Here is a 19,718-nt window from a genome sequence, read left to right on the forward strand (position 1 = left end):
TTTAACATCTTGTGTTTTGCAGCTCAGCGACAACTAGTCGGTTCAGGTGAAACTTCCAGCTGAGGGATGCCGAGGAACACGCGCTGTACCAAAAAGGCAGCGTGCGTTAGAACGGAAATACAGGTGACTGATAGGTTTACAAGGCAGCCCGGGAGTAACCCCCCGGGCAGGACAGTAACGAGCACGAGCAATTTTAGGTGTGCTGTAACCCACGGTCTCTGCCTAAGGACCAGCATCCCCCCCGCCGCTCCTGCTCTCCCCCTCCGACTGCTCTCCCTGGCAGGCAATTCCTCCCACGCTACCGCTTCTTAAAACGTGCGTTCCTGTACATTTCTTAAAGCGCATTTTTGGCTGTCCTTGGTACAATCTGTTATCTATGACTGTTGTCATAGGGATGTGGATGAACCTGCACTCTGTTCAGAAGAAAAGGACTTTTATCTGTTCAGTATTAAAAATAATTTTGAAAAATTTTAATAATAAATCATTAAATAATAATATTAAAAAATAAAATAATATAAAATAATATTATAACTAAATAAATAATAATGAAATAAAAATAATATTTAAAAAATTAAAATTATTTTAAAAAGCAAACCAGCATTCCTGAATATTCCCTGGTCGAATGACTACTTTCCAAAAGTTCATATAATGGTTGAGGATTGTGGGATTCCAGAGATTTGATCACAATACAGACAAGAAACACTACGGTGATATATTTGATCACTCTTCATCGCAGCTACGGTGAATACCAGAACTGTCCCCGGCACTTTGCTGTTGAAGGGCTCTTTGTAGACAACACCCAGCCGGGCATTCAACACCCGCCAGCAGCTTTTTACCGACGCCGGTGACTGCTCCATGGAATGCTCCAAAAATTTTTGAGAGAAACTGTCATTACATTTTACTGCAGTCTTTTTCATTTTAATATTCATTATATTTTTTACTCCAACAAAATTTCCAGGGATAGAATTGACTTGATCCTACAGCTTGGGAATCAGATATTTCCAATGAATTGTATCTTTCCTCCCACATGCCTCGGGTTTTTTTAAACATGGCAACAATTTTGTGCATTCTCGCTTTACTGCAGTCCTTCTAGTCGTCGTAGTTCTCTCCTCCCAGAAAAAGAGCAACAAACGGAGCCCTCGTCTCACCCCAGCCTACATCGAGGCTTTCTGCCCAGCAAAGCCCGTGCTCAGCACCCACGGGCGGCAGGGGAGAGCCGGCGGGAGCCGCAGCCCCGGCTCGGCAACACTCCGCTCGACCCACCTCCCACACCTCCGGCCAGGGAACAGGGGCCCTGACGGCGACGAAAAGCACCGAGGGACCAAAGACAGCCAGATTGCAAATATTCCGGTACAAGACTGATGTATCTCATTTTTAAAAAAAATTTAACTCTAATTTTATCACTGAATTATTCATAAACCGGTTACTGCCGCATCGTAATTTTTAAGGTTGAAGGTGTCTTCCTTTTCTTCTCCTCTGAAGTTTAACCCTTCTCCTTCCACCTGAATGAATTCCCGAAAATCAGATATTCTTCCAACCATGGCACTTCAATCATACTTCAAGTCCGTCTCTGCATCTTCCAACCCATGAGTTTATTCCCCACCTTTTGTGAAAAATTATTTAGTGAAAAAAACCCGACATCCAGCTGCAACTTTACAGTTTAGAAACTCGAATAGTGACCTGAGCCTGACATCTCATCCTTCAGCACCACCCGTTCTCCCACCCAGCAGTTCACACCAATCTCCATCTCCTCCCAACTCAGGAGATAACTTCCAGCGTGCCCCTTATGGGAATGTTTTGGTGAAGAACAGACCCAGCAGAGCCGCTGCATTTCCTTGGTCTGGAAAATGAGCTGTCAAACCCACCATGTCATAATTTAGCTTCTAATAAACCCACGCGAGACTAACCCATTTTCTATTTGTCTTTTTGCTTACAAATAGTAATTCCCTCAAAGTTTGTGGTAAAACATTGCACGCCATAGAATTAAAACTAAGGCTTGTATTTGCCCACATAACTTAACCCTTTTTAAATACAGGCATTAATTATTTAGACCCACCTTTGATTTCACAGACATTTAAAAACCATTCCTATTATTGCGTAAAATGACTGCACTAAACTCCACCTGATCTCTGTGCAGCCCACGGTCAGGATTTTTTCTCTTCCATCACTTTTGAACACCGAGTCAATGTCAGTTCCCGCAAACCTCAGCACACACCAGCCAGAAATATTTAAGGCTAATAATAATTTGTAGGCAAATAAAACAACTTCGAGGCTTTACTCCTAATCTTAGAACAAGTAGAAAAAATACTCCTGTAGGCCCGCTGATGTTTCTTTTTGGATGTAGGCAGATAATACAATAATTTTTACGTATTATCTGCCTACATCCAAAAAGAAACGTCAGCGGGGCTACAGATGTAGGCAGATAATACGATAATTTTTACGTATTATCTGCCTACATCCAAAAGGGGAGCATCACCTTGGCCTTTGCAGGGGATCTCTCCAGGCAGCTCCGAGCAAAGCCCAGCGGCCGCCTCCCCGCCTTGCGGGTGCTCCCCGCTCTTGGCACGGCACGGCTGCCATCGCGCTGGGGTGACGGCGCTGCTGAAGCCGGCATCGCCGGGCAGGCGGCTGTCATCGCAGCTCCGGCGGTTTCCAGGGACACCTGCACCCCGACGCGGTGCGGGCGATGGCCCGGGGTGGGGGTCTGGGGGAGCCGGGCACCGGGGGGCACGCGGCCCAACGCCCAGATGTTGGCACGGCTGCTTCTGCCGTTAACCCTGTAAAGGGGAGTTCTACAAACAACGCTTCCGCGTTACTGGTTATTCCCTCATTCTCAGGAGCAAAATTTCCTCGCCCATCCCTTTTATGACAAAATATGTAAAACTAACTCCAAACGAGATATAAGACTCTTTAAAGTTTAGAGTAAAATGAAACTAGAATCTCGGAGACATAAACACCGAAAGCAAATGTTTTACACATTAGTAATTCTATTTACTTCATTTTAGGAAATATTTCTTTACACAGAGGGGTTCTTTTGGTGCATGTGCGTGTTTAGTGATGGTGGTGTTAGATTAAACATCTCTCACATATATGCACAGATCAAAGCTATGGTAAAAAAATCCCCAAAGATTACTGCAGTCGGGAAGTAAGTTAACACGTAAGCATGGTTATGTTAAATGAGTTAAACTTGGCTGCTATGCAGTGACGTGTAAGTAATAATTAGGAAAAAAAACCCCAATCCTGAAAACTCTAATACCAAAGATCTCTGTAACAAAATCATCTGAACCGGTGTATCTTGAATATTTTCCCTATAGAAATGTAAGAATCCTGACATACAGGAAAATTAATGCAGTCCAAAGAAAGGAAAAAGTGTTGTACGCTTTAAATATAAGCATACAAACATATTTTGAATACAATTTGTGAGCAAACTGTGCTCCTAAAATTAGTTAATATAGCCAAACAGCTAAGGAATATTGAAAAGCAGAGAGATAGATTTTCAGTCTGTTTGCCAGGTGATTAGGGATTTATATATCCCAAATTCCACTCACCAACACACACAATGAATTTCAATGTCACAGTGTACTTCTGAAAATAATCTTGCCAGCCTCCCTAGGAGTTACACACTGTTTTGCCCATAATTACACAGCGCTGGCCTTCCAGTCATCCACATCAACGGCCCTGCTACAGCTGTTTACTTAAACATGTTTAAGGGCTCTCCGACACCTATAATTTTGCAGCTGAAAGTTGAGACTTCGCATACAGTCAGGCTGAAAAATTGCTATTAAAGATCCTTGGTGCGTAGCTGGAAAAGCTTCAATAGCATCCGGCCTCACCGGTACTCACGTCAAGCAAGCAGCGCCTGCAGGACGTCGCCCCGGCCCGCGGCGAGGGGCTGAGGTTTGGCCGTGCCGGCTTCCTCGCACCCAGACAGTCCCTGGTGCTGCAGGATGGGGAGCCCGCGCAAGCCGGTCGCCCTTTACACGAGCTACAGCGTGAGTATTTCTAGAGATCGGCTACCACGCTAAGCTACATGTGAATTAAACATCCTTGCTCCTCATTCATTTACTGGAAGACTTCCTACCGCAGTAAAAGCAGACATTTCAGACCGAGAGCAACGTATTAATATATCGCACTGCTTAGGAAATACACAGGGAAACATCTGCTACCCTCTTCTGCGCTTCTCACAGCTGCCAGAAAACCGAAAGTCAACGGCATCTGATTCCTGTTAGAGCACGCGGTTGCTTTCTCTAGCCTTGCTTTGGCCTATCTGGATTATTCTAAAGAATAATCTTTTTTGTCTGATGGAGGGATTATTTTTAATACCCTTTCCAAAGCTATATGAGCTCCTTTCTGGCTATCAAGTTTTCAGGGCATTCTCCGATTGGGAAAAAACACTCACAGAATTTAACAGAAAAGTAAAAATGCTTAAGGAATTCTATCAAATAAAAATAAGGTGAATGTTTAAGAATAAATGAGGTTTTCATTTACTAAAGCAGACTCTTACAGCTGTCAGAGACGCCTGCCGGGATTACTTTTTTTTTTTTTTTCCCCAATTGCCATTATTAAAAGACATCCTCCAAAAGGCATCATTCGAGACCGTTCAGCAACGAGCAGCAGCACCGCTCAAAGGTGAAATACCGACCTACCCAGCAACGAGGCAACTGTACGCAGCCGCGCGCGTTGCCGCGCTCACGTGCAGCGCTTTCCGGGAACTGAGCAGGACCGACAGACTTTGATTACGCAGTGACACAAATACTGCGAATCCTCTTAATCACTGCACCGGGGATAACGGCACTGCCGTTGCCGGTCGCAGATGAGACGGTCGTAGTCGTTACCCAGGGAAGGCAAAGGCACGTTATAACATTTTTTGAGGCTGCAGGGATTATCAAGACAGGGATTTGGGTTTGGTTGTTTGGTTTTTTTTCCGAATAGCAGACCCCCTCCCATTTGACGATAAAAACATCCAAGGTAGTAAGAGCTCCAGAAACGTCCTTATGGCTGACTCCTATTACAGTAATTTTCCAAACCAAGATTTAGTCTCAAGGTTTCCTGACTGCAGTGAGATATTCCGGAAACCTGCTGGATAACTGCGGGTTTGTAACGCGGCTGCTGGAGGAACCTCCCCAGCCCCTTGGCACTCTTTGCTACCAATTTTCTGCAGATGTTTTACATCAGATAGGTTTTTAAATGCAGAGGCTTCGGTATTTTATTGATCCAGTCGTACTTGATGTACTTGACTATTTGGTTGGTTTTCTTTACAGACGAAGGCTCTAAAGACCAAGAAACAGCATCGCGTGGCTGCCTGGCATTTCCACGGGAATCTCCCGGCGCTGGAAGCTCGTCGGTTTATTTCTATTCTTGACACCATGCCCTCTTGTTAGGCTGATGCACGCGTTCCAGCCCAGTAATGTTTCTTGAAGTTTAAGTGGGAGAATCTTCCAAAGACATAAAATAATGTTCTTCTAATATGATGCCCACAGAGTTTTTCAGAAAATCCATGCTCTTCCTTGCCTTGCTCCCCACACCTCAGCCTTAACGAGTAAAATAAGAGTAATGGCAGAGCTGCTTCCCCGCTGTTCTCACTAGGGCTTTGTGCGCAGAGCACGGCTATCGTTGGTCTTCGTCCTTCCGCATATTTTGGACTGATATTTTTAATGTAAAGCTGAAATTAAGATCTCGTAACAGCATTCTCACAAAATTAATATAAGTTAAGCCCATTGCTGGCTTACTCACATAAGCATTGAATAGAATTCAAGTCCAAATTGAAACAGGACTCAAGAAATGATTATTTAGGGAAGGGGAAAAAAAAAGGGGGAAAACAAACCCTCAAAGTATTATGATATATATATATTTATATATATATAAATATTTATATAAATATATAAAATATGAATTATAGAAGTGCCCAGGAAGCAGAACCAGCGAAACCATCCCAAAGGCTGAGGTATCAGCTCAACCTGCACTACACACGACCGCAAACCCCAAATCATCCCGACCGGGAGCTGGCTGACCCACGCCGCGAATCCCGACAGGTTTCCCACGCAGCTGCCAAGAGCCAGAGCAGAACAGCACTAGATGAAGACAGAACACCACCATTAAATTGCTAAACTTCTCAGAAAAGGTTTTCAAACTATATTAGCGTTATTCGAGCAAGAGTATGCATGGAGAATATCCTAGTTAGGGCATTTCTTTAGCAGATGCTGGAAGCCGACTACACGCTCGCATGCTGCTCTCAGCAGAAGATCAAATGCTTTCTGCCAAAATGAATCTCTTACGCCAGGGAGCGGGAAAAGGCCGTGGAATTGTAAATTATTTTGTTCTGTTGCGCTTACAAAGCCTGACAGAAAAATGATCAATATTTGTATCTTTGTTCACAAAAATAGCCACTGCCAAAAGGAGCCCACGGAGAACCAACTCCCATGTATTCTCCAGTACGGACTCTTAACAAAAAGCGCCTTGCTCGTCCCTTTGTATTAGAGTTGGTTTTTCAGGGATTACCATTTTTATGATGAAAACCCAGTGTTCTTCCAAAAGGAGAGTTAAATACTGTAGCCTCTTCACTAACGAGAACGGTAATGCCCACAGTAATGACCCAAAACTGGTCCTGCAAAAGGTTTTCTGGAAGCGGTAACAAATGCCAGCAACAGCAAAGGGCTTCGAGGTTCCCGCTGTCAGGGGTTACTGTGCATCGGCAAGTCTGATCTTAAAACTTCCATGAACTAGGTGAGCTTCGCTTTACAGAAATCACACACGCTGATATGCGGTGAGAAATGAACAGTAGTAATATACAGATTTAGTCTACAAGAGGCACATATTTAACGCTTTAAAGCAGTGCTAGTCGCTCTCTGCTCCATGGATCACTTCTAAAGACTGAAGAACAGGCCTACTAACAGGCGTAAGTTAAAAATAAGCTCCTATATAGGGGCCTACATACATCCAAGGAATATTCTTAGGGGTCTATACACAAAAAAATGTTGAAATCCACTGATTTAAAACATTAATGCTCTGAAAAAGTAACTCCACCCTTCTATTTTACTAGAAAGTGAACAATTATAGTTTATAGAAAATGGTCTGAAAATGCTTTCAAATTCTCAGTTGATCTTCTCTAGAAATACCTGCTTCACAAAAATCTTCAGAGTAGTTTCTGTCAATAGAAAGTAGTCTACCAGCCCTGGCTGAAGACAAAAGACAAAAAAAAAAAGGAAAGAAGGATATGCCCACGATGTGCTGTGGGTACTAGATAGGTACAACACCAGGTTTATCTTGCATACTTACTTAAAATGCATAAATTGTGATACATCAGAGATGTTCAAAGTAATTTTCAACATCCTTTCTAACAGTTACTTATCAAAGACTCAATTTTCCAATTTTCCTTTATATCTGAAGGCAATTACTAAATGCATTTCACTCAAAGAGATTTTATTCTTGTCACGGGCAACATACCTATCCCCGGCAGAAATACAGTCACTTTTCTGCAGGACGTGAAATTTCTCTGCGAGCTTGGCTCTCACACAGAATAAAAATCCCAGCCAGAACTTGCAAGTTCATGACGACATACACTTTCAAAAACTTCTGTTAAAACATATATTTTAATTTTGTTTTTTACACTATAAGAATTATATCTCATTTATGTCAGTTAGCATTTGCACTAGTTCACAGAAAGCCCCGTTTCTTTTGTAAAGAAAGGTATTACTAAAATATATATTATTTTGAAAGTGTAAAAATTTCCAAACAGTAATAAAATGTTTCATGCAGTAGAAAGGACCAAAATACTATAATGAGGCATCCCCAAATATCTTGAGAATTTAAATTAACCCGTGACTTGCATGACAGCTAAAGCAGCAGTGCCCTGTCCGCAGCGTAGGAACCGTTACAGCACAACTGTGTTTGTTGACAGAAAATGAAGGAAAATGGCAATTACCCTAAAAGACATTTCAAGATTCTCGCCACCCCAGATATCCATTCCTGCATCGTAAGTTCCTATCTCTTCAAAGTAGTTTCTGTCAATAGAAAATAGGCCACCAGCCATAGTAGGGGTCCTAGTTGAAAACAAACAGAAAAAAAAAAAGAGGAAAAAGAAAAGAAAAGAAAAAATACCTTTTGAAAGACACTGTGGAATTTATTAAGTGACACTACAGTACATTTCACTACCTCAGACATTTTGACTATAAATATATTCTATGTACAGCAACTTAAATATAAACTACTAACAATAACAATACGGTTTCGACTGCATACGCTGTGCGCTTGCCTTTCGGGCAGAGCTCCCCCCGAAGCCGACGAGAGCGCTGCCCGAGTGAGAACTGCAGGATTGCTTCCTACCCGCAAAATCACATTTCCATAGATTATTTCAGGAGCATTGTAATGGTAAAGTGGATGGAATTTTGGCCTTCTGCATCCAGAACAGCAGTTCAAATCCAATCCGAAATGCTTAGTGAAGAGAGTTTAATGCCTCAGCTTTGCCTTAGAGGGAGACTAAACGTGCATAAAATTACCAGGCATAATCTCTCTTAACAGGATTATAAATCCTTACAACAGGCAAATCCAGTCAGAGTGCAACTTCTCTTTGTGTAAAGATGTCCTACTTCCCCGTAAAGAGCTGCTCTATGTTTTTTCAGCATCTCAGGTCCACGTGAAATGGAAAACGCTCACCCCAGTTAGCAGGAGCACGGCTCCGAGCTGCTGCACCGATGCGTACCCACCAACCCACAGCCCTCTCAAGGCGTACGGTGCGTACGCACCGACCAGCGCACCGCTAACGGGGTTGCCCCGCGCACGGGGTTTAAGCCCAAACCGGCCCCTGCAGACGCTGCCGCGGGAGCTGCGCCCAGCCCCGTGCCGCAGGCGGCCCCGGCAGCCCCGGTCAGCAGAGCTCGGGCACCACGCGGGGTGACACCACCACCGCGACCGACCGGCTTTGGCGTAAGGATGCTGCTGAGGTCTCGGCATCCCTACGCCTACGGGCTTTGCCGGTGAGGACCTCCGGGCACGTTAAGGTAGCTGCGGAGTCAAGTGTCAGTCATGTCTCTGTCCTCGGCTTGAAGAACAACTGCAAAGTGGGCGAGACTGGATTTTGAAAACACACAACGGAACGCTAGCTCGATGCATACGAGTACAGCCGCACACAATCATGCCAGGAACTACAGCCCGTATGCAAAGGATTCGGTCAGAGAAATGAACTCACTCATTCAGTTATTTAGTAAACCACTTGTGAAGACTGCTAGGAATATCTGTGCTCAGTGGCCACATGAGGCACCTGAATCTATGCAAGGGCAACGTCGCCAGCCTCAGCGCTTCTGCCCATTTAAAGCTCCGTTTCCGCAAGAGCTCCTGTGTTTGGAGACAGCCTGGTGCAAACACTGATATAAAACAAGCTCCTACGATTTTTCTGAAAAGCAAGTCAACAGCAGCAACACGGTTCACGTGCAACGCAGGAAAAAGCTGGAAGAGGAGCTTCACCGTGGCAGAACCCGAATCGCCTGGGCATTTCTCAGATCTTCCTTGAGAAGCTTTTGTATGTACTACGCGCAACGTTAATTAGCTAACGCACGCCCTGTTTGCACACGCAATTCCCGTGTCACGTCACGGGTCAGCGCGGGTGTTACGCACGCGCACGGAGCGCAGACGCTCAGACCTGCAGGGACGGTGCTGTGCCGCACGGAGCTTCCCCGCGGTGGCACTGGACACAGCCCTGGCAGTAAGAAGCCCTCACTTGCTCTCAAACCCAACAAATCCAGGCAATTTGCCTGCTGCGCAATTATTTCCTCTTCTGCAAGAGCTGACTATGATTACTCCCAGAAAAAAGCACAGTTTAGCAATGAAATAACCCTGGACCCGGAGTTTACCAACACTTCATTTCTATTTTTCTCCCTGTGCTCTCAGCAGCGAAAGCTCAGTTAATTAACTGCCTGTCATTTGGACAGGGCTAAACCTTCCCAGGTTTCAAAGCCGCTTTAGTGCCCTCAGCCTTGCTGGGTTTCTGCCACAAACAATACTGCTGGCCCCCTGAGCCACGCTGCAAGCAAGCGGAGCAGACGGAACGGCCGGGTGGTGCGACCCTCCGCCTGACTGGTACCACGAACGATAAATACCGTTACGGGGAGCACGGAATAAAGCTGACCCTGCAATCTTCCTTAACTGAACTGGGGTTTGTGCCAGCTGACTACCAATGCAAAAATATTATATTTAGAAGTAATTTTTATTACTGACTATCTAGAAACCCTATAAAACTATGCAAAACTACTCACACCGATACCAAACGCTGCATCAATACTTGGTTTCCTCACCTCCTGACAACTGGCCAAGTTCCCAGAGGACTCACAGCGATCCACAAACATTTTGATGAGCCTGCACCCGGCGCTGCACAAACAAACCTCAGCTCCCCCTGCGCTGATCTCACACCCTCACCAACCTCGCTGAAGTCAGGTACCCACTGGTTTCAGACAAATACAATCATCCCCACTCCGCTGCCTGCAACAGAAACCCTCACCCTCTGCCTCCTCTCCTCCTTTCATTTCTACCCCTGGAGAGAGACAGTCTTTGCTTGAACGGCACTAAATTTCCCATTTTTGCAAAGATTCAGTCTCAAGCAATTTTTGAATGCTGCAACTGAATTGTACACACAGATCTGGATTCTTCTGAAACGTCATCAGCAAATGTTTATGAAAAACAGCATTCCCCTAATAACTCACTAACTGAAATCGGAAGTGCTGAGTTCCATGCTGTAAAATGTAAGTAACTATGCACCAATATATGCCACGGATTCTCAAATAACTGAAACGCAGCAGGCAGGACTATTCTCTGTTATGTAAATTTAATGTTATACAAACAGATCTGCAGAGCTCTCACTGTAAAAACAGCTGAAACAGTAATATTAGAAAGACGAAGGGTTCCTACAGGTTTTTTCTCAGTTTTGCACCGATTAGCTATATTTTGCCTACTTGGAGTCATACTAACAACTACAGTAATGCGTTATGATTAACTCTAATCATCATTCAAACCCACTTTTAATTTTATTTTGGAGATAACGTCTGCTTCTCATTTCTGCAATTCTTAGCGGCAAGGAGGAATTCCCGTTCCTGTACCTGCACCCTTGGCTTCCCGTAAGAGGAGCTGCACAACAGAGGCATCTCAGTGACCCCGGGTTTGCTGCACCCCACCGATCCCTCAAGCCCAGCCCAGCACCCGTGCCGGGGAGGGAAAGCGAGGAGGGGCTGGCAGGGAGCGGGCCCCGAGGGGACCCCAGCCCCTGCCGTGGCCGGGGGAGCTCAGGTCAGGTCCCCCAGGCTGGGAGCTCCCCGAAGCCACGCAACGTCACCTCGCCCCGCGTCCTCCAACCTCCCCGTCCTGCGCACCCGCTCAAAGGGGTCCAACAGCCGCGAGGGCAGCGTCCCTAGCGACCACCACCGCTATTTATACAGCTTGCAATAAGGCTTTTACCCCAGTTTCAAATACTGCTGTCCATCACCTAGGCAGTACTAATTGCAGTCAACTCTAAGTTTAACCAGCCATAATAATAAGAAGAGATGCTCCTCATATTTGATCTTGTATTTTTCCTCTCAATAATTAATTTATACTTGAGAAAAGACTTTCTGGAACAAAACATATATTTTTTTAGTATTTATAACACTAGCCTGGAGTGTCTTCAGCTCAAAAAATTTAAGGGCCAGTATGGAAATATCCATAGAAATGTGCTGTGCAGAGACTGTAAATGCCCAGCACAGAAACACTTTATGCTTTTAATACCGTAGATGTAAGAAGACAAGATGTTTGTAAACTGATCTTAGCGCAGACAAGTTTTCTGTCGCCACAGGCAAAATCACAGAAGGAGAAATGAGTTTGCTTAAAGACAAAGGATGTTCTGCAAAGTACAACTATCGTGCAAGGATTTTTCAGTGGAAAAAGAACAACGAGAGGTTCAGCAAGACCCCTGGCTTTAGCTGGCACTGCCCCTGAGCATCTACCACGGAACCAGGCCACACCTGAGCAGGAAGGGCACTGCCCAGAGCTCTCTGTTTCCATGATTCCCAGACCCACCCACACCCCCGGATCATCTGCGGGAAGCGTTGGCTGTAAGCTCCACCTCTGCACAGGGCAACCATCCAGGTTTTGCTCCCAGAGAGCCCTCTGGGAACAGGAACGGGCTTTGCACTTGAAATAACACCTTTTGAAAGGTCTAATCATTGGCAAAGTTTACAAAGCCGGAGGTTACTCCCGTGACCATCAGTGGCGGTCACAGCATTTACTCTATGTGGAAGCAAGGTAAAATCCCGAGATGCATCAGAACAGCGATGAATAGCCTTCGCTATTCAAACAAAAGAAAACAGATATATACCCACTGACGTGAGTCCTGGGGGGTTGCTGCACCTTCAGAGCAAGGAACGTACCCCTGAAGCAACACCTGGAAGCCCCTGCAAGCTCCACGGCTCAGGTAACTTCTGCACTCAAAGCCATAGTTTGTATTTGATTTCTGCAAATACACCTGAAAAAAAAAGTTTCAACTGACCCTCACGAACCTCACAGAATGAAATATTTGACTTGACCAGCTGTCTCCAGGAACAATCTTTTCTTCAGGGATTTCTTCTAAAAGTCCCCTTCCTATTCTCACTTTATAGCTTCAGTCCTAACGAGACACCTCATGAACTGAAAGCTCCCTGATGTTACTTTTGCTTCTGATCATTGTGCGTATAAAAAAATTGTAAGTACCTTTAAAAAAACCCCCAAGAAACCCCCGTTTCTGACAACCGCTGACTCCTGTCCTCTCTCCCCCCAGGATGGGGAGTACTGAGAGGGGGTGAGGGCGGAGGGGGCAGGACCTGCTGCCCCTGCCCAGGACAGCGCCCCGTCGCTAGCGCTGCCCACCTCCATCTACCACCTTTAAACTGGGAGCGTCTGCAAAGCGGAAAGGCTTTTGCTACCTTTGCAAAAGCTGTGATTCTTTGGGGAAGAGTTACCATTTTAGACTATTCTGGGAAAGGTTACGCTATCGTGGTGTTAGCTGACCTGAGAGGAAACTAGATAAGAGAAGAAGAAAATGAGAACAAGAGAAGGGATGTCAGACTGGGGTTTAAGAAGCAGAAGAAGAAAATAAGGGGCAAAAGTGGTAGGGACTAGCGTGTGAAAGGCAGGAACAGCATCCACGTGCGGACCTCGGAGCAGACCCCAACCTGTCCAAGGCAAGGCACCACTAATTAGTATGAGAGGCACCTAGGAATCCCCACCGTTCTGTTGCTAAAACAACGACAAACAATCTAACTTTGCTGACGGACGTCAGTAAGAACGCTCTTTCACAGCTGTACTGCACGACAATTACCTGTGGGGTTTTAACATCAGAGCCACTGAATTAATTAACCTTTTCCCACTCAATCTAGAGATTCCAACAAAGGCGGGTATTTGACTCAAACGCCTAACTTGGGAATTTAACAGTCCCTTAACTCCCTAGGCAAACAAGCAAGCAGCGTTTCACATCTACGGACTAGAAAGAATCGGGCACCCTCTTCTGAGAGCGCAGCACCTTCTACCTTTAACTTCATCGGGGCGGATGCTCGCAGCCTACGTGGTGGCTGAACTCTGCTCGTACCGACTAGCAAGCTCTTACCACTAAGCTATCCTGATCTTTTCCATAAAAATGCTTAGACAATAATACAAATTATACGTGAATAATAAATTGTATATAAAAGAATTCACAGTTTGAAAATGTATGCGTTATGATTTTAAATCTAAAAACCAAAGGTAGGAATTTATCAATGTTACTATGGAAGAGAAATATTTTGCGTAGAACTTTTGTCAATTACATGGATTTTTAATGTAACAAAAAGCGGAATTTGAGTGCAGCGGTTACCTTACGCATACTTGCACACAAACATGTAATCCAATGAGTTTGTATTCTATACCTATTCCATTGATTACAAAGCAAAATATGAATAAAGACATATTCGACCTACATGAGACTGAAATAATGTTACAGAATGGGGAAAGCAACATGGAATACAAAAATGAACTCACCAATTTGTTTCTAAATTTTTGGTATGGGTTAGGCTTTTGTTTATTTTTATCCCCCCGTTTTTTGAATACTCAGGTGGCAGCAGCTGCCAAAACCATTCTTAACTGAGCTGAAATATTATACTTTTTCTCTCTGGATGCAGAATGTGTGGTTGTCTCTGACACCTCAGGACTGATGTGCTGCTGCAGTCTCTTGGACCGCCTTCCATAAGCATTTGGAAACACCAGCTAGCACTGAAAGCAGCTGCTGACTTATTACCTGTTGTTTCCTACAGGAAGGCTCTTACACGGGGCAGCTCCCCGGCTCGCTCGCTTTGCTGGTTCCCCTCCCCTCGGGTGAAAGGGAGAAGGAAACGGGGAGCACCTTCTTCTGCCACCGAAGAGGCTGAAATGCCTCCACTACGCGGTCAGACAGGGCCTCTGTATCTCTAAAAGCCGACACCTTGGTCTCAAGCCAGCGCAAGCACACACCCTCAGAGCCACCTCTTCACTCTAAAGCACTTGTGTAAGTGATAATTACGGGACACGTGGCACTTGGCATTAACCTCTGCCTCCTTCGCCCACGCTCTGCTCACTAACACCCATCTTACCGGGAGAATCCCAAAAAGCCCAGGCAATCACCAGCTAAAAGCTGGGGGGGCAAAAAAAAAAATCTATTTTTTTGTTTTAATAATTTTAAGAGTCAATTACATGTCTGATTCTGGATTAACTTTAAGTACTACTCCATTCCAAGATAAGGAAATAAGAACTGGGATTTGCATTTCTTTGAAAACTCCCCGTGTCTGTGAATTGATTCGGCACGGGAGAGAGGATAAACAGAGCACAGCCCGCGCGGCAGGAGGCTCTGCAGCTCGTTAGGATAATTAACTCTACCAATTTTAATGCACACCTCAGCTTTAATGAAATAGCTGCTGGCAGACTTCACAGCTGAGTGATAATATTTTAGATCATGAGAAAAACAGCTCCCCTGACTCGAGAACAGCTTCATCCCCCCTCTGCTAACGGCAGGGTCCGCTCCTGCTCCGGGGACCCTGCTTGCTCTTCCTGAGATCATCTCCTGAGAACAGAATCTAAAAAAATCCAGCCCTTCCCTGACTCCAGGCTTCGAATGATGTAAAGTGGCAGATTTTGGTCATTTTCCGGCATAAGTAATTTCGAAAGGCTTTTCCTCGCCCATCCACTGCCTTACCTGGAAGTGTTTCGCAAAGCTGAGCTGTGACTGCTGTCCCCTGAGTTGGCTCTCCCTTTATCTGCCTGTTGCGCACAATCGGGGGTATGCAGCACTGGAATTCTGGCCACTTCATCATGTCTCTCAGACAGGTTTGAAACCATTACATCCACTTGTGAAAGCTTTTTTTTTTTTAAAAAAAAACTTTTCATGAAGACCACAGAAGCTATTAGAGCTGAGCAAATAACCCATTGCAAGTAATTTATTCAATTTGTTCTGTTTCAGCTTCATTTAAAATTTTTCTAGAGGTTTTGTTACAGTCCGTGGTTTGAGCAATTAAATGAAAGAGGTCAGGAATGATCACAGGAAATGAGGACATACTCTTAGATCATTTTTGACTCAGTATGCACAGTCATCAATTTTATTTTCTAGGCAATAAAAGCATGCATTTTAAGTGCAAATCATCATAACCGAATACTTGGGTTCAATGTTCAAAAATGTGTGTTTCAGAAATATGTTCTAGTACTTGCCTCAAATTATGAAAAACCAGTAACATCTGTAAACACAAGGTCAAAGGCTATTTGCAGAAAACAAACATAGAGGGAACTTAAAAAGCAGGTAATATTTTGAGTTACTGAATGTTGAAAAGAAGATATAAATGAGTTTTCTCAGCTCTGATAACTACATTGCAGCATTAAGGGTAGGTCAGATTTTGGTCTTCTCTAGCCTGACTAGTGTGCCACAACTATCTGACACGTGTTCTCTGATACTGCAGCAAAATCTTAGGCATGAAGCGTTATTACCTACGTAAACAAGTACACAGTCGAGTCAAATAGCATAGTACTCTCGATTCACTCTCCTTACCTTACAGGCAAGGTCCTGTCTCCTTTCCTCCTGTCCATCTCTCTCTGGGGAACCGGATACCAGCGAAAGTTAAGTTTCCAGTTAAACCCTCCATAAGTCATATCTGATCCAGCCATGTATTCAAATGTGTCATCGCTGATCACATCAATGATTGGGCAGACAACAGTTTTCCTGCAAGAAAAAAAATTGGCTCTTTTTAAACAAAGTATTTTTGCATGCCAGTATGCTGAATATTGCACTTACTTTGAGGCTTCTCTGCATAAAACCCCATTTACCACCGCTCCGTGCAGGTCTCCTCTTCCAGAAACAAGGCCGTGCAAAATTCACCTTTTCTGCCGTCCGCGGCTTTTTGGACACACTGACTCCTCGCTGCGCTCCCAAGAGCTGAAAGCTGCCAACACCCAACCCTGCCTGGGGCTCCCGCTCCTCTGCCGAACCCCCTGAGAACGGCAGGAGCGACTGCCCCACGCTTCGCCCCAGCAGCACGAACTACATCGCGTCGGTAAGCCCCTGACGTGCCGTATGGTCTTCCCGTACCCCTTCCTCAGACTGGCAGCGTCCGGACAGACACAGCAGAGGCTCTTTTTGCTTGTGGCTGCAGGACTCGAGCAGTGGGGGGGTTTCATCACGTGTGCATGCATGTCTCATGGAGCACCTGCAACGCGTTTCAGAAAGGAGAACAAATCCCATCTCCCACGTGCGCGCTTAGGCAGGCCGGTGCTGCCCACCCACGCGCGGCTGCTCCTCCATCGAGCAGAGCGAGCACCTCAGCTGCTGCAACCAGGGAGGACAGCATGGTTTTCGGGTCTCGCTTGCAGGGCCTTTATGCACTTACGCACAAAAAAGGGGAAAACTGCATCGTCTACCACCACCCCCCCCCCCAAAAAAAAAGGAAGGGGGGAAAAAAAGAAAAAAGGGGAAAAAAGAAAAGAAAAAAAAGAGTGCAAATTTCACAGAATATTGGAGGTCACACAGACAAAACGTCATGCCTGGTAAAAAGAAGGCAGAAATATCGCCATCAGGGTGGGAGACACCGAGACCTTGTGAAAGCAAATGGCACCAGCTGCTGTCATTACTGGCGTTATTATTCTTACTGTCAGCAGCAAAAAATCCTGCTGTAAGAATCAAAAGCTTATCGCATATTTATTTAGAAATTAGATTTTGAAACAAATATTAGAGAATACTCTGTCTTCCTGATAAATTAAAAAAAAAAATAAATCTTCATTTTCAGATCAATGAGTTGCTTTCATGTCTATTTTTTAGCAGGGCAGTGAAACCGAGGAGCGGCCTGGAGGAGCCCTGCACCCAGAGGCAGGAGAGCCGCCCTTACCTGTCCTCCTTTATCCGGGCCAGCAGCGGCTCGAGCCAGCCCAGGGTGCACTCGCAGTGCGCGTCCAGGAACGTTATCACCTGCCCTTGAGAGGCTGCGGCCCCTCGCAGCCGCGCGCGGATCAGTCCTGACCTCTGCTCCATCCGAATGATTTTTATGGAGACTTCCAGATTTTTCACGTAATTCTCTAATGAGGCCTTCAAAAACTCTGCCAAAGAGAACCGAAAAAAACAGAAGAAAACCATTATTTTTAGCTAGGTTCAGCAACTACCGAGGACTCCAAATATAACCGCAGAGTTTATGCGTCATGCTCGGCCCTCCAAGGACTGCCGGGCACGAACACTGCCCCAACACGGGAAACTCATTTTGACGTATTTAGAGTTTTTCTGAAGACTGAGAGCTGAGCTACGGAGGTCCACACCGGCACTCTGCTCGGCACAGCCCCACGGCAAACAGCCCAGCCATACGCACACATCTGCCGGAGCGTCTCAGGAACACAGCACAGGAATTTTAAATAAGTCGCGATCAGTTTCCTTGAAATAAACCTGCAATCAGTGGTGAGTGCAAAAGGATTAGTTTTGCTCATGTGTCTATGGTTAAATACAATTACGGCTATTTTTGATGAATTTCAGGAATCCCCAGCTTTGCTTTTAGGAAGAATTGTAGTTACTTGGGCTAAAGTCTTCCTCTGCTTTCTGGCACAGAGAAACATTAAGCCTACTTGTTTTCTGAAGCAGGGAAATCCAGGAGAGTAACCTGAGTTAAGTTAATGCTACATGGGGCAGAAATAAAGGACGGCTTAGCTTGCATCCTCTGTCTCTTGAACAGCTGCAGCTATACATTGTATTTGCCATTATATACATTTGGCTACCCCCGGAAAATTTATCATTCCACTGATTCCATTTATAGAATGTAATGTGATTCCTTTTCCAGGTAATATCAGTTTCACAGGCAGACAGTTTTCTTTCTAAACCCTGGGTTTAAAAAAAAAATAAAAAAAAAAAGGAGGAGAAGAAGAAGAAAAAAGCCAAGACCAAAAGAAATGAACCATAAATACGAGAAATACAAGGAAATTGGCTCAGTCTGGACATTCAGGAAAACCTGAAACACAGAACAGGGGTTTTCTGAGAGACAGAGGGAGATGTGAAAAAGGATTGTCTTTGACAGAAATATCACAGAATCACAGAATCGTATAGGTTGGAAAAGACCTTTAAGATCATCGAGTCCAACCGTAAACCCAACACTGCCAAGCCCACCACTACACCACGTCCCTAAGCACCTCACCCAAACAGCTTTTAAATATGAAATGATTTTAATATGAAATTATAAACTACAGTGCGAAAAAGCCCTAATGAAATTCCGGACGGGAGCGCCGTACGTACGTACGACTTACGACCGTATGACCAGCCTTTGGCTCCGTTACTGCCCGACAGCGTGCTTTAACTCTGCCCGTGCCGGCTACGGCCCGTGTGCTGCCGGCCCCAGCAGCGATGGGAGACGCTTGGCGAGGGGCGCAGGGCGGTTCAGCGCTGGCGGAAGGCAGCCGCGCTTCTCGGCCCTTTCCGCAGGATCCGCCAACGCGATGCTCAAACAACAGGCGGAACGGGACTCCTCTCTCCCACACCCACCTCTCTCGCTGGCGTCGTCCACCAGGATGATTTCAGAAAGCAGGCGGTGCGGCGAGCGATTTATAACGCTGTACACGGTCCGAAGCAGAGTACTCCAGGCTTCGTTGTGAAACACAATAACCACGCTTGTGTTGGGCAGTTCGTCGGGGTAGACTTTTGTCTTGCACCTGCCAAAAAATACAGAAAAAACCACAAGGAAAGGGAGAGTTAATCTTTAAGAAAATCCTAAAGAGCTCTACCAACGGGACAGCCTGGCAATGGGGCTTCAAGCCTGTTGAGCAGGATACATTTCAAACCGGTTACTGATCTCTTCAAGCTCCCAAGCCAGAAGCCCGAAGGCGGAGGGAATTTCAAATCCTGTTTTCTGGCTAAGAAAACACAGCAGAGTACCCAGAGGAGCGTGCAGCGCTGCGTTCACAGCTCCCTCGGACTCCCGGTCTCGCTCCCGCTTGCTACGCCGAGAAAGCAGCATCCGCAGCCTCGGCGTCAGCACGTCCTGACATCGCAGACAGAAAGCTCTTAGCTGCACACAGGACACGGGGCAATTAATATTAAGTGTCTCGAGCAGTTACAGTTAGGTCAGGTATGTCTTTTATTGTGAAAAATCCCAAATTCTATGGTTTGAAGTACAAAGACCTTCCCATCTTTGGTGGTTTCTCAAAAAGAACAAAAAAATCACTATTTTCTAGAACACTCTATACGCCCGTGCAATGGAAGAACGAGAGGA

The 19,718-nt window shown here is 45.4% G+C and overlaps 1 protein-coding gene across 4 annotated transcripts in view; it reads right to left on the minus strand.

Moving 5' to 3' along the window:
* The window catches only part of GALNT13 (polypeptide N-acetylgalactosaminyltransferase 13), a 159,224-nt gene that overhangs the window by 54,564 nt on the left and 84,942 nt on the right, over positions 1 to 19,718 (minus strand). For all 4 annotated transcript variants that reach the window (XM_072874869.1, XM_072874868.1, XM_072874872.1 and 1 more), the window contains 4 exons: positions 18,992 to 19,158; positions 17,364 to 17,571; positions 16,034 to 16,204; positions 7,922 to 8,039 (listed from right to left, as the gene is read on the minus strand). In XM_072874869.1, the coding sequence (XP_072730970.1) occupies positions 7,922 to 8,039; positions 16,034 to 16,204; positions 17,364 to 17,571; positions 18,992 to 19,158 (664 nt within the window). The remainder of the gene's footprint in view (positions 1 to 7,921; positions 8,040 to 16,033; positions 16,205 to 17,363; positions 17,572 to 18,991; positions 19,159 to 19,718) is intronic.

This window comes from Ciconia boyciana, chromosome 10 (genome assembly GCF_034638445.1).
Source record: "Ciconia boyciana chromosome 10, ASM3463844v1, whole genome shotgun sequence".
In the NCBI taxonomy this organism is placed as follows: domain Eukaryota; kingdom Metazoa; phylum Chordata; class Aves; order Ciconiiformes; family Ciconiidae; genus Ciconia; species Ciconia boyciana.